Here is a 14,398-nt window from a genome sequence, read left to right on the forward strand (position 1 = left end):
CTCCGCCGCCCGTTCCCAGGGAACACGGATCATCCCGGCTTCCCGGCTCCGGGAGCAGCCCGCAAACGCCACCTACGTCCAAGGCGGCAGCGCTCACCAGCCCCGCCGGACGCCCCGCGACTATTCCCACGGTGACCCGCAGCGGCCAGCGCCGCCAGAAGCGGGCCCTTCCCTTCGGTCCCCGCCGCGCAACGGGGCGCCTCCGCCTCCCCGCGCTGCGGCACCCCCGCAGGGCTGCGCGGCCCCGCACCGCGCCGGCCCCCGAGACCCCGGCAGCCCCCCGCCGCCCCCTCCCCGCCGCCAGCGTCGGAACAAACTTTTCCCCGCACGCTGGCGGGGGGTGGCGGTGTCCCGGGGGGCTGCCCCCGCGCGGAGCCGCTCTCCCACACGCCGGCGCTGTGTTGGGGGCGGGGGGGGGGGGCTCGGCCGCGGGGCCACGCTTCGGGCGCGGTGACGTGACCCCCTCCCGGCCCCCAGCCCCCTCCCTGCCGCCGGCTGGGGGGTGTGTGGGAGGGGTGGGGTGCCCCTCCCGCCGCGGACGCACACGCACCCCCCACCCCACCCCCCGCATACACTCACACGCACGCAGACACACTCACCCGCGCGCGCCCGCCCAGCAGCGCGCGGTCTCCGCCCCCCCGCGCGCACACGCGCGCACACACACACACACACACACACACGCACACACACACGCACAGACATACACACCGAGCGCCCGCGCGCACCCCCGCACACCCGCGCGCACAGCCCCGCGCAGGCACAGCCCCGCCACACGGCAGCGCGGCCGCTCGGCGCGGGGCGCGGCGCGCAGGGCGGCCTCCGGTGAGCCCCCGGCGAGCCCCGCGATGCGCTGAGCCGAGCCGCGGCCCCGCCAGCACCCAGCGCCGCTGATCCCGCCCGCCCGCGGCGTGGGGGCGGCCGCCGGGCGCGGAGCCGGCTCCCCGGCGGGGAGAGGCGCGGCTGCCCGCGCAGGCAGGCAGGCAGGCAGGCAGGCAGGCGGCTGAGAGGCAGGCAGGCGGGCAGGCAGGCAGACGGACGGGAGGAGGCAGAGGACGATTTGGACATGCTCATTCTAGGGCGCTTGGTTGCCTGCATCCAGCTCGTCTGTATCCTCAGAGTGGGTGAGTGATATTTGCGTGAATTCATCTTCGGGTTTCAGACCAACTTTTCTCCCCGGGCTCCGGTGGCGCTTTTCTCCCTCCGCTCCCTTTTGCGGGGAGCTCCAGGCGCAGTCGCCGGCCGTTCCACACCGTGAGAGCCGGCAGTCAGCACCACGGGTGGGCACGCTTCTCCTGCCCCTTTTTGCCGCGGCCCCTGCTGCCGGGCCCCGCGGATGCGCGGCACCCTCCGCCACCCCCGGCACAGGCGGCTTGCCCCGGCGGGGGCTCGCCAGCCCGCCCTGCCGCCGCTCCCGCAGCGCGCCCCGCTCCGCTCCGCGCCCCGCCGAGCCCTGCCGGGGTCCGGCCCCGCCGGGCAGCCCGCACCCGCGGCGGCGTGGGGGTGCGCCTGTGGTGGGGGGGAGGGAAAAGCCCCGGCCAGCGGCAGCGACATCGAGCTTTCCTGTGGACGTGGGAGGGAAAGCCGTACCGTAGCCCCTCGCACGAACTGTTCCGGTGAGAACGGTGGATGGGTGCAGGATTTCCGTGCAAAGAAAAAAAAAAAAAAAAAAAGACTCGTTCTCCGAGAACGGGCAACGTCCGTGGTTGCCCTCACACGAGGTGTAACTGTCGCCTCGAAAACCTGAATCCCAGTCGTGCCTTCACGTGGGACCTTGCATCCGGAATACGGATTCGCACATCGGGTTTTGGAGGACTAGTTACATAAGCGAATTAATTTTCAACTCATTCAGATCTGTGCGACTGGAGCGCATCCTGAGAACCGCGCAGCGGGTGCTGTTAGAAGTGCCGTCTGAAACACTTTGTTAAATACCAGGAGCGCAGGTGGCGGGATTTGTATCGTACTGAATGATCGTTCTGAATCTGTAAGCTTCTGTCACGTAGACCGCTAGAAAATACCAGTTGTTTGCTTGGATTTAGGTACGAGGAACTCGGAAGCTTCAGCTCGTTGTGTGCAAAACCGTCACGCGAGGGGTCCCCGTGTAAGCCGGCGCTAACCCACATTTTTCACCCAATAGGTGGTGCTGCTTCGGGCACCGCGGCACCCTGAAAACGGGGGTCGGTGTTGGGTTGCTGGGAGTAAAAACAATTTCGTACCGAGTTCAGCTAGTTAGAACTACTTCCTCAGATTTTGTCGTGTGGAAAATATTTTTTACCTCCTTTCTGAAAGCATTGTGGAAAAATTCAACTGTAAATGTGATGAATGTAGCTAACTCAATTAAAATGTATGGATTTTGTAAGGGCATCAATAGCATTTTAAAGTTACTTTTAAAGAAACCTATTCTAAAAACACGGTACTTATTCTAATGTAATTCTCTTATACTAGTTTGGCAAAGAATGGCCTGTCATATAACTTGCGATGAGTTTTCATAACATCTTTCTTATGTTGCCAACCTGTTCCTTAAAGTCAGATATATTCCCAAGGCTATTTAACAGAAAAAATTAGCATGTGGTTGTATATGTGTAGGGAGGTATATGAAGATGCAAGAGCACACATCAAGTATACCATGATACAATCGTAATGTAATACAACACAGTTCAGTTTTGTAGACTTAACTTCCATGTTCAGATGATCCTACACCATTGCCATCAATGCAAGACATAAACATAGCTTTTGTAATGAAACCTGTGGGGCTTTAGTAATTTCATCTGGTCTTTTTAGAAATAAGGTGGGTTTGTATAATGTAATATTCAAATACACAGTGTGCATGTGTACACTATATTGATGAATTCAGAAAACCTGACAGAATGGAAAAAGAAGGGTTTTTTACTCGTACATAAGGTATAATGTAAGTGCACCTACTTCTGTTTTCTCCTCTAGACTGATACACTATTGTTTTCAAACCTGACCTGAGGGGACACAGTATGTCCCCTTTCTAGATGTGATGCATGATTTGGTCTCAATGATGGCTCATTCTGAAGACTCATGAGCTAGTCTGCTCAGTGCGTTCAACGACGTGATTGTTCCCAAGAATGAATATTGTGTACAGGCTATTTAGGCCGATTTAGTCAGATTTCATTTGAATATGGTCCTCTTTGAGTATCTCTCCATAATGAAAAAGGCTTTTATCTGATAGTATTAGTTCATAGGAGTAAATATTTTGTTAGAATTTTGACATTATTTCCTTTCATTTTTTCATAAAAAATAAAATCAGTGAATGCATACTACTGGTGTGTGGTTCCTAGGGCTTGGTGAGAGAGGAGGACTTGGTCGGACAGGATGGCTCTTACCATTTCGTATTTCTGGAACAGAAGAAACCAGACCCAGAGCTCTGTGAATAGGATGTTGCTGAAGAGCATGGTAGTCTGTCTGCCTTTGCATTCTGGAGACTGTGGTTACTAGTTTGAGGCTAGGCAACGTGTAGATCCTGGTCTCATTTGCTTGTAGTTTCAAAAAATGTTGAGTTCTTAGCTGGTCACGTACAGAGCTCTATAGGATGCCCTTTCCAATGAAACTGTTAGGGAGGTTTGCTGTTGGCTCTGGGAGATTCAGCAGGGAAATCTCAGTTTCATACATGTTCAGAAAAGACAAGGCGGTCAAATCAACCTCACTGAAGAAAAACTTGTAAGAGCAGACGGAGGCAAAAAGTTCTTAGGGGAATGACAAGACCGTGACAGTTCATTCTCTGTGTTATTGAAGAAATGCTTAGGGGCTTGATTCTAATGTCCCTGCTGAGATATGAATAGCACCTTCCTCCACAATGTTACTGAAGCCAAGTACTGATGTAATTATTTATGGAGCTGGGTATTATCTGAGTACTCTCAGTGAGTGCCATTCAGCAAAGTTCAATGAAACTACTTGTGGAGATGTTATTCAGTCACAAGTAAGGGCACACGAGAAGTCCTGTGTGATTATTTGTGGATACTGCAGTGTGGTTAGAATAGAGGTTTCCAATGAAGTTCTTTCTGTTGCTAAAATTAAAGGAAAAAAAAAAACCAACCCTCTGTGAACAATTCACTTGCTTTTTGAGTTTTTTATTTTAAATGAGAAATATATCAGTTTTTAATCTTTAGCTTGTATATATCCCAGGCTGAAGATATTCTTTGAAATTCTGCCCCAGCTTACTTATGTCCCAGGTTATGGTGTGTTTGGTATAACATCCTGAAAGTCAGTGGAGTATGCCCTTTTTGTAGCTTTTATCTCATTCTGCTTACAGAAAAAAATACCTAGAGTCTTTTCAACAAGTAGACTATTTATGAATCTGTGTAGGCAAGAAAATGTTACTAGAAAAAAGAACATATTTTCACAAATTACATTATAATGGTGGCTAAATTTGAATCAAAGAGATGTAAATATTTAGGCAAGACTTACAAAATATTCCCTGCTCTCACTAGCAAAACATATGGGCAGTTTCCCAAAATAATGTAAAAAGTCTCTCCAAAATTAGCCCATCTGCACCTTACTAGTATCACTGTCTGACCTCAACTAGGGGTTTGCCTTTCAAAATGCAACTAATTAAACTATTAATTGTTTAATTAGTTGTGCCTGAGTTCAGGTTTTCACTATCAAGGAAAGATATCTCTCTCATTTTTAGTTTTTCTGGCATCCCAGTACCGTGACTTTATTACACAGAAGTTGCAACATTTCTCTAAATATTCAGATTTTTCTTATACAACTGCCATCAGGACTGTATTTCCAAGCTAGCACACAGCATACATCTCACTACCAACAGGAAAAGCAACTTCTCTGCATTCTTTACTGGATGGCCACAACAAATTATTTATGAGAATCTGAGGGATAGCACTGGCTCAGCTTTCTAAATCCAGTCACACTTCTGTTCATTCTCATGTCTGCATGTTTAGATTCAGTAAGCCCTTAGACCGTTGAAGGACTATGTGATCAAATCCTTCTTTTTTGCACTAAGCTCTTATTTTGACAGTTTTTTTGTAGGCCAGAAACTTGGCATACTTCAAACTCAATTACATCACAGTAATATTACTGTATATTATTTTTAGTGCTTTAGCATATTTTACACTCAAGATGACATGTTTCAATGGATAATGATACATAGTTCCTATGGAGAAATTTAGTCCTGCCATATCTGAAATATAAGCGCTAAAACAAAACTAAGAATTTTAGGACCATTAAACCATCTATTTTAACCATCTGTATGTTATGCGGTTTTATACCATAGAGATTGATATATACCAAAACCTAAATATACAGTATGGAATTCTTTTAGGTTCAAATACTGGCAGGTATGAAAAGTTGTGCAGAAGTAAATGACATGTTAAAAGTTAGTGTCGATGTAACCTAATACTTATTCAACACACTAGTCTGTAGGACATAGCTAAAACAGTTACAGCTGTAGTTTCGAATGCAGAATCAATACAATGTATAAGAAGAGTTTTCTAAGTTGTATGTGGCATTACTGCACCTCTAAATACTCTTCTATCTGAATTCCTGGAGAGAAACTGAATAATACATCTAAAAAAAAGGTGGTAATTTGAAACTATTATAATTATAATCTGGATTGTCAATCAGGGTGTTAATTTATGAATGTAGGCACTTGCCCATTTCTTAAGAAAGGCGATTTCCTTCATTTTCTGTGCTCATCATTTAAATGGTCACTTCCCACTATGAGTTCTCTAATTAGGAATGTAAGGGTGAACAGATTCTGTTCTTTCGCTGACAATTTCAATTCCTCTTCAAACGTGCCGTGCTTCTCAGTATTCCCCGTAGGGCTGGAAGTCTGCAGCAGTTCCGGAGCCCCCTGCTCCCATTTAACAGCTCGATTCTCACAGCTTCGTGCACCATTTATGTGGCTTTCCTGTATGAGACATCCTTTGGCTATTCAATAAGCTTCTTTTCCCATAAAGACAAAAGTTACCTTTTTGAATACATGTCAAGGCTTCTGCATTAGAAAGATAAATCAACAGGAAGAAAAGAACTTACAGTATTAAAACCAAAATCCACTTGAAAGATAGCAAATTTTTCAAAGAGGCTGGGACTGTAAATGAAACTTGGCTCCAGCAGGTTGTTGAGGAACTGTTGGCAGCAGAGTACTTTTGCAGGAAGGTATGGGCAGGTGGCTCGTTGAATACAAATTGCTGATGTCTGTCAGTTCAGTCTTGAGGCTCAGGTGGAAATAACTAGAGAGTTTAGAAACAGGGTGAGGGTTTATTTTACTTATTTTGCATCACTTGCTGATATGTGGCACTATCTGGTTGAGGTGAAATAATAGACTTTTTAAGAAAAATGGGCAGTGTGTGAAAGTGTCATGGATTATTCTAGATGAGGCATGCTTTTCCAAAGCTCATGTTGCCTTCTGCTTCTTGCCCATACTTGACTTCTTTGATCCACCAGACGTAGCTATATTTCACCATAGAAATCATTATTTTTCATTACTAATTAAGACTCCAGGGGCTATTGTTTGAGTTAGCTAATTTCAGAAATCATCATTGTGGTAAAAGTCCTGTGGGTGAGAAAATACTATCCAACAACTGATACGGAAAGTTCAGCACTGGAAGTAGGATGCTGGTAGAGCTCAGGTGCCTGATCCCAAAATTTTGATTAAAAGGGTCCCTGACTCAGCTAGTACCTTTCAGGGCTTCCAGGGAAGCTTTCAGACAGTTCCACTTTTTCATGTGCCTTACCTGACCCTATTATGTGCATCTTAGTGTCTCTTTCCCTGCTAAATTTAATTGGGATCCAAAGCCAAATGTTCTTTCAGATGACTTCTGACTTCTCTGATCCCTGATTTAGGGCTTCCCTAAATGGATGCTAACAGGATCAGGTGTCTTGATCTGCCTGCTGCTGCTACTTTTGCTTAAGACAAAGGAGAAGGTGAAGGCTATGCCACCTTATGTTGTGTCCCAGCAATTGAAGTGTTTTACCAAGACAGTCTAGAGGGAAGACCTGTTCTGAGCTAAAAGGATTTGAACCTACGTCTCCTGTCTCCAAACATTAGGTTTTGTCAAATGAGAGGACTCTTCATACATCTTGTTAAGATGAAGCATTTTGGCTTTCTTCTTTTTCTTTTTTTCTTCAAACAAAGGTCAAAGGCTAGGAATTGCAGGGAAGGAACAGGGAGAACAAAAAATATCAATTATGCCACTGCATAAAATCATAGCTAACCTACTTCTTAAATAGTGTGTATGCTTATGCTCCCCTCATTTCATAAAGGGTACAGCAGACTTGTAAAAAAAAGTAAGCAAATGGCAACAGAGAATATCACAGGTATGTTTTGAGGAATAACTAAATAAGCTAGGACTGCCTGTCAAGAAAAAAAGACAACTTAAGAGTTTGTTTTGTAGAGCATTGGGAACTCACGAGTGATGGGAATCCATCCTCCACTGACTCTTCCGATATAAGAGAAAGGGGACAGCAAACGACAGCAGTAGGAGCCAGATTTTAAAATAAATAAAAGAGTAATTCTTCCTGCAACAGGTGATAGGCCTGTGAAACTCTAATGTAGGCTGCTGGAAGAGCAGAATGTTTTGAGAGGATACTGGACGATCTTGAAAAAGAAACCTACTGAGGGTTGCTAAGCAGATGGAAACCACATCCATTTCAGAAATTTTTGGAGCTGGAAACAGAGCCTGGGAGAGTTTGCAAGGACATTTTCAGGCATATCACATAAGCTTACTTTTTTCTTACTGTTCTTAAGCATCTGCTTCGGGCTTTTGGACACAGGACTCTGAATTGATAGGATAGTACAGCAAGAGAGGAAATACAAGTTCTTATGCCAGCTCCTACTCAGTATTTCATTATCCCCTTGCTGGATATAATGCATAAATCACTACCCCTGCCTCTTCCCTGGTTGTGCTCTGAAAAGAGCAGGTTTTGCTCATTTCTTTGAAAGCTCCAGATACTTGCTCTCAGAGGGGAATTCTAGACCGCACTTCTGAAGGACCAATCTCTCAAAGGGTGGGCAGAGCTCAGATGCGTTTCCACCAACTCAGCATTTTACATCAGCTGTCCTGGGCAGCTGAATACCATTTGGGCAAACCAGTTGCTTGTTACTGCGCTCAGCTGCCTAGCTCACCTACAGACAGTGTAGGAGCCTGAACTTCAAGGCTCTGGAGCCTACTGCTGGTGCCTAGCAGGTGGGTGATTCAGCTGAAAGCCATCTTGCATCTGGGCTTTTGTTTAAGTCAGGGCTCTTGAACACGTTATTTATGCTAGCACCTTCAGATTTAGCAGCTAAAATCCAGTCTGGATGTGGCTTGGCTACTTGCTGTATAAAAAGCAGTATTTCTCTCTCTACATTTTTACAGTATCTAGTTAGACATGCAAGGTAACTATTTTTTTTCCCTATAACCCTTTATGTTTCGCTAACCTTAGAGACGGTAGTTGCTGGGTGGATTTTCGGTGTGATGTTGAAATATTAAAGATCCTACTGTGCAGATGGCATTTAGCAGTTTACATTTCTGTATAAAGGTATCAGGACTGCTTATCTGACTAGTGAGAGATTTCATTAAGACTTTTCAGGAGCAGTAGATCTGTTAGTACTCTGAATTTTCATCCTTGTTGCCAAAAGGTTCTTGCTAAATACTGGATTACCTGAAGGCTGAAGTGTAAAGCAGGCAGCATTTGAAGAGGTATCCATCATCACTGCCTTATCTATCTGTTTGCTAACGTAGGGTAACAGTAGAAGCAGTGAAGAGTTGATTAAACAATAACATCAGAAAGGATGAAATAAAAGACATTTAGAGTACTCTTACCATATTGAAATAACTTTACAAAATTGGTCTTTGAAAGGCTGTTTTGTCAAATTCTGTTAGGGCATTTACAGAAACTTCCTTCAGAAGTGCGGTCTAGAATTCCCTTCTGAGAGCAAGTATCTGGAGCTTTCAAAGAAATGAGCAAAACCTGCTCTTTTTAGAGCACAACCAGGGAAGAGGCAGGGGTAGTGATTTATGCATTATATCCAGCAAGGGGATAATGAAATACTGAGTAGGAGCCGGCATAAGAATTATATTTCCTCTCTTGCTGCACTATCCTATCAATTCAGAGTCCTGTCTCCGAAAGCCTGAAGCAGATGCTTAAGAACAGTAAGAAAAAGAAAGAAAAAAAATGTTGCATAAAAATAAAATAAATTACCTGTATCTTAGTGAATGAAGACCTTAAGTTTCTGTAAATGCCCTAACAGAATTTAACAAAGAATTCCTGACTCATTTGAAATTTTCTTGGAAATCATAGTATGTTCTTTATTTGGGGCAGGTTTTTTTAGTGTTTTTATAAGCTATCCAGGCCAAATCAAAACTTTTTCATAAAGTAAATGGAAGGATTTATTGACTTCATTAAGATTTAGACTGGTTTATATCATAATTCTTAAAAATACACTTTTCCAAATATAGTGTTGTTTTTCAAAGCTGTCAAAGCCTTGGAAAAGAAAAAATTTAATGTTCTGCAGGGGCAACATATTGAAGAAACTGAAAGCCTTTTGAAAGCTAAAGCAAGCACTCTGAGGAAAAATTAAGTCTTTAAAATCAGTATTTTAAAAAAAGACTTGATTCTTCAATTGCTTTATATGTGGAACTCCATGATTTCAGTAGACATTCCCAAAAAGAAAAACATCTGCTTTCTTAGACTTAATAGCTAATGATGAGGGTAACAGCTGGCTTGATTAAAGTGACCTAATATTACTCCAGGCAGTGTCTTCTAGCTCCATCCCCAAACTGACCAACTGTGTTTAATCTATTTCTAGCCCTTTGGAGAAATACTTTTTTCTGATGAAGAACACATTCCAAGTGTTGTTTCTATAATTTTCTTTTATTAACTCTTACTCTGATAGGTGTGTGTAAATATGGTAATTAACAAATTTGGCAGGCTGGGACTTCCTGGGAGGCTGAGGAGCCTTCTGCCAAGCTCCCTGGAGCACTGCTGTTAGGGGTGTGGGACATTTCACGTTACGTGGTGCCCTCACCACACAGCCCATCCACCCATCACCTGCACGGGTTGGGGTGAGTCCTGTGTGGTCTGTGTCTACCTTGTTCTTTGTAATCTTTGATTTTTTTTCAGAGCAGCTTTGCATTTCATGTGTCTTGCAATGTTGCAGAGAAATCCCAAGGAACCAGGTTCTGTTTGGATTTTTGTGATTTGTTTTGTTGGGGTGTTTTTAACACACCTTAGGTTTGTGTTAAAAAAAAAAAAACACGTGTATCGCTGTAGATACGCAGATCACAGTAGAGTTACTTCTGGCTCATATTGATGGAACTGTGTGTGAATAAATCCTGGATGAGCATCAAGGAGAAAAAGATCCAGAAGAGTCATTTAAGTTTTAGGATAGTGCTGACACAAAACCAAATTGGTATAAACTGGCAGTATACAAATTTAAGCTGGAAATTAGAAGAAGGTTCCTAACCATTACAAGCAGTGGAATTTTGGAAAGTCTTTCCAATGGCAATAGTAGGGGTAAAAAGCCAACCTCTTTTTTTTTTATATATATATATAAGAATAAAGTATCATGTTTTTTGCAAGATCCTGTGGCTTCTGCAGTAGCAGAGAACCCCATCAATGATCCAGAAGTCTCTGCCCGTGGGTACCATGGTACAATTTCAACTGTGCTAAATAAGAAAACAAAGCAATGTGTGCTTGGCTGTGCCAGCCAGCTGCCTGCTGCTGAAACCACATAAACCAGTCGTTCCTCAGGGTGGACTGATACAGTTGTAGGCTGAGGTACTGGGGACTGAGCGGTCACTTAGCATCTCCAGTACCCCTCAGCATTTCAAACTGCACTGAGTAGTGGAGCATCGTTAATCTATCCAGGAAAAGAAATAGTCTAATACAAAGTCAGGAGACTTAAAAATGTATGTTTTCAGTATAATTATTGTATTTTGAGGCTGTGGACAGTTCGCTGTTTTAAATGAGATTACTTATACAAGCACAAGGTAAGAAAACTCCTTTAAAGAGAAGTATTAGAAATCTCATGTGGTTGTATACTTCAGGAGGGTGGGGGTTTAGTTAAAATACTAGTCATTAGAAGGTCTTTGAGAACTGGCAGTGCTCTCACTTTCTCACGTGATATGACCATAGGAAATTTCAATTAATTATATTTCAGTGTCAGATTTTACATTGGCTGAATTCCGAGAGTATTCTCAGGTTTGTTCACTCATTTCTCATTAATCCTCTCAATGTCCTCTTCTCACATTCCCCTGGTAAATGGTTTGGCCTCCGTGACAGCTCCGTGAGCTCTCTGCTTGCTATCTGTATGTTTCTCCAAAGAAGAAACACAGTTATGTGTTAGTCTGCTAATGTAAAGTAACTCCTGCAAGTTATTTTACTCAAGCTTTAAGGGTCCTCCTTGACAAGTTTCTGCCCCCCTTTTAACATGTATTTCTTACATATCTGATACAATTCCTCTTTGCTGTTTCTTCCTGTATGTTGTGTTACCACTGACTTTCTCCCCTTCTTTATTTGGGATGATAAAAAAAGGGATTCATATTTTTCTTGCTGCTTTATCTGTATGTTAAAAAAAAACCAAACACATAAATCGATATGACACTAACCAAACAGAGGATTAAAAACATGTAAATTCCTTAGGTTTTTTCTCTGTGAGTTTTATTTTCTGCACAGTTGTCTAATCACTTAGAGGTTTAGTTTTTGGTATCTCATGATGACAGAGGAAGCAGATTTCTGTATTTAACATTTAATATGTATGTATATATTTGAGCAGAGGTCAAGGCAGTATTGCATTCAACAGAATTCATTCAGGAATACTTAGACTAGAAATTATTCTTTCAATTCATTAGTGAAAAATGCATCCATACAAAAAATCTAAAAGGTAGCTTCCCATAATCTGAGTACTTTTCAGTCTTCTCTGGTTTGTGCTATCCACTGTAGGATTTGTAACGTGTGAATCAGCAGAGAAAATATGTTTCCATGTGGCAGGAGTCTTCACTGTCAGTGTGGGAAATTCCAGCCTTTTTGTGTGAGGTGATAAGGCTGTGAAACAAAATCTGCTAAAGATTTGTCTGAGTAGTGGCTGGACTCATGGGGGTAAAGTTGACAACAGGAATGCATATATACTCTTCATTAGGGATATGTGCACATCTTAAATGCTCTGATTAGCTTTTGCAGCTATTTAAGTGTTTACAGTAGAAGAGATTAATCACATTAAAACAAATTGCAAGTGCAATGTAGAGCAGATTAAAAATACCCTTATTGGCCTGCTAAATGGAAGAAGGCAGGTTCAGCTAAATCGGGTGAAGTTAATAAGGTGGTGATGCTCAGTGGATAGTTTCAGGCTACATGCAGTTGAGTGAAACATAAGAAAATGTATATGGAGCAACCAGAAAATGTAGTCTTATTTTGGGCAAATAAGGTAATGTGAATTAATATGAATTAATCAGCTTTTTCTAATACCTGCGCATTCTCTTACAATTGTATACAATGCATTTGAATAAAACTGTAATCCAGGTTTTCATGGAAAAATTATAATTATTGAGGGAGTTTTGTTTATTAGTTAATGAATTCCTTGGATGTGCAAATTTCTACACATATGAAACCCTGGTACCCTGAAATCTGCAGTTCACTTGAAAGCAACAGGAAATTCCACCCACTCAGAGTAGCTTTACGGATAAATCAAAAAAGAGGTTTAGTTCCCTTGCAGTGGAACTCAAAACGCTGGGTTAGGCATCCTGCTTGTCACGTACAGAGCATGAGAGTTACAGGCACCTAGACTGGGATTCATAGCAGCCAGCATATCCAGTGCTAGGACACACAAGCCTGGCTGGTAAAATAAAGATCAGTGTAGATAAGAAAGTGTTAAAGAGCAACAAACTGAGAGGTGCCTCTTAGGGCCACATATTAGAAATAACTACGCTGAAACATCTTGTTTAGATGGCTAGACTTGACAAAAAGTATCTTGGAATTCAGAATTGTTATCTTACTCTTAGAACAGCTGTAAGATGTTGATACCGGAGACTTCTCATAATTATCTAGTAGTACAACATTGGCTAAAGAAACAGAAGATGGCAATCCTAAACATTTCCCACGTAAGGGAGTCTGAACCACGGCTGTGGAGAGCATTATTATCCACAGGATGATAAGGCACAGGGTTTGAGGGTGGACAGCAGTGCTGTCTCTACCCAGGCTGAAGATGGGAATGGTAGAAAAGTTTGAAAGAGGAAACCTAACTATCCATTCTAACAGGCAAGGTAAAGCGGTCCAGCACAGCGTTTCCAGATGCTGGACTAGATTTTCACCCTCCTTTCTTCACTGTGCGCCTGGTACTCTGCCCAGCAGCAGCAGCTGCTGCCGCATGCAACCAGCAAACCCCTGGTCTCCTAATTCTGTGGCCCCCCACCACGTACCCCCATAATCACTGTCTTTCTGTGGCTGCAGTAGTGCATCTCTCTGCTGGGACAGATGCAAATGTGGACAGAGGCATTTGGCTGCAGAGGCAGCCTGTACTGCTGGAAGGGTTACTCTGTGATGGGGGATAGGAGGCAGGCCAGAAAATATGGTCTGTAGGCTGGATAAAAGCCTTGGATCAGCAGTTGGACCATGCTGGGCTATGGCTGTCAGTGTAGGGAATGAGACATGGGGTTCTAGCCCCTGTCAGTTTGGTTATTTGTCTTTTATCTAGCTGCTATCCAACATAAAAACCACCAGGATTTCTGTTGTCTCCTGTAACTTTGAAACCTGCTGAAAAATGCTACTGTATCTCCTAGATGGGTCAGTGATGCTTACCTAGGTCTTCCGGGCATCTCTGAATAGCCCCCTACTTACCCTGGATCCATGAAGTCTGTGCGTTTTTCAGTCTTGGACCAGTTCCTGGTTTGGTTTTTTTTTATGTTGCAGAAAGGGAACCAGTTAGACACAAAAGTGTATTGTATGTATCCCAGAAAATAAAACAGTGTAGCTGTATCATTAGTCTGTGTAGGAAATGTATGCATTTGCACCACCCCTGTTGGAATAGCGGGAGGTTTTCTGCCACAGGCAGGTATGGCAACCGAGTGAGCAACAGCTGCAGTGTCCTGGAAGAAAATACAGCATGTGCTCCCTTTTGCAGCAAATCAGCTGCTTTAGATGGCACAGAGACAACACATTCATTTCCCCGGTGAGTCACTAAGCCTCCCTAAAGCGTGTATCTCCAAGGCTTTCAGCTGAGGTGGAGCATATTACATTGCTCCCAATACAGGCAAAACCTTAAAGGCTTAGTCAAACCTATAATTAATTAACGCTTCTGTAACACTTAGAAGATAGAACTCACTAGATGAGCTCTAAGGCTGCTGTTAATGATTTTAAATCCATGAAGCAACTTCCTAAAAAACCTTTGAAATTGGCAATTAGAATGTTCTGTCTTAGATGGAAAAGCTTTGATCACTCCAGA

General features: G+C 43.6%; 1 protein-coding gene across 5 annotated transcripts in view; it reads left to right on the forward strand.

Annotated features, from left to right (window-relative positions):
• The first annotated feature begins 570 nt into the window (after nt 1-570).
• PTPRZ1 (protein tyrosine phosphatase receptor type Z1) overlaps nt 571-14,398 on the forward strand; it is a 144,812-nt gene continuing 130,984 nt past the window's right edge. For 3 of the 5 annotated variants that reach the window (XM_040596358.1, XM_040596359.1, XM_040596360.1), the window contains exon 1: nt 571-1,121. In XM_040596358.1, the coding sequence (XP_040452292.1) occupies nt 1,064-1,121 (58 nt within the window). In that variant the 5' untranslated portion in view covers nt 571-1,063. The remainder of the gene's footprint in view (nt 1,122-14,398) is intronic. The other 2 variants (XM_040596361.1, XM_040596362.1) reach the window with 1 other exon arrangement.

The sequence above is a fragment of the Falco naumanni genome, chromosome 5 (assembly GCF_017639655.2).
Source record: "Falco naumanni isolate bFalNau1 chromosome 5, bFalNau1.pat, whole genome shotgun sequence".
Classification (NCBI taxonomy): Eukaryota; Metazoa; Chordata; class Aves; order Falconiformes; family Falconidae; genus Falco; species Falco naumanni.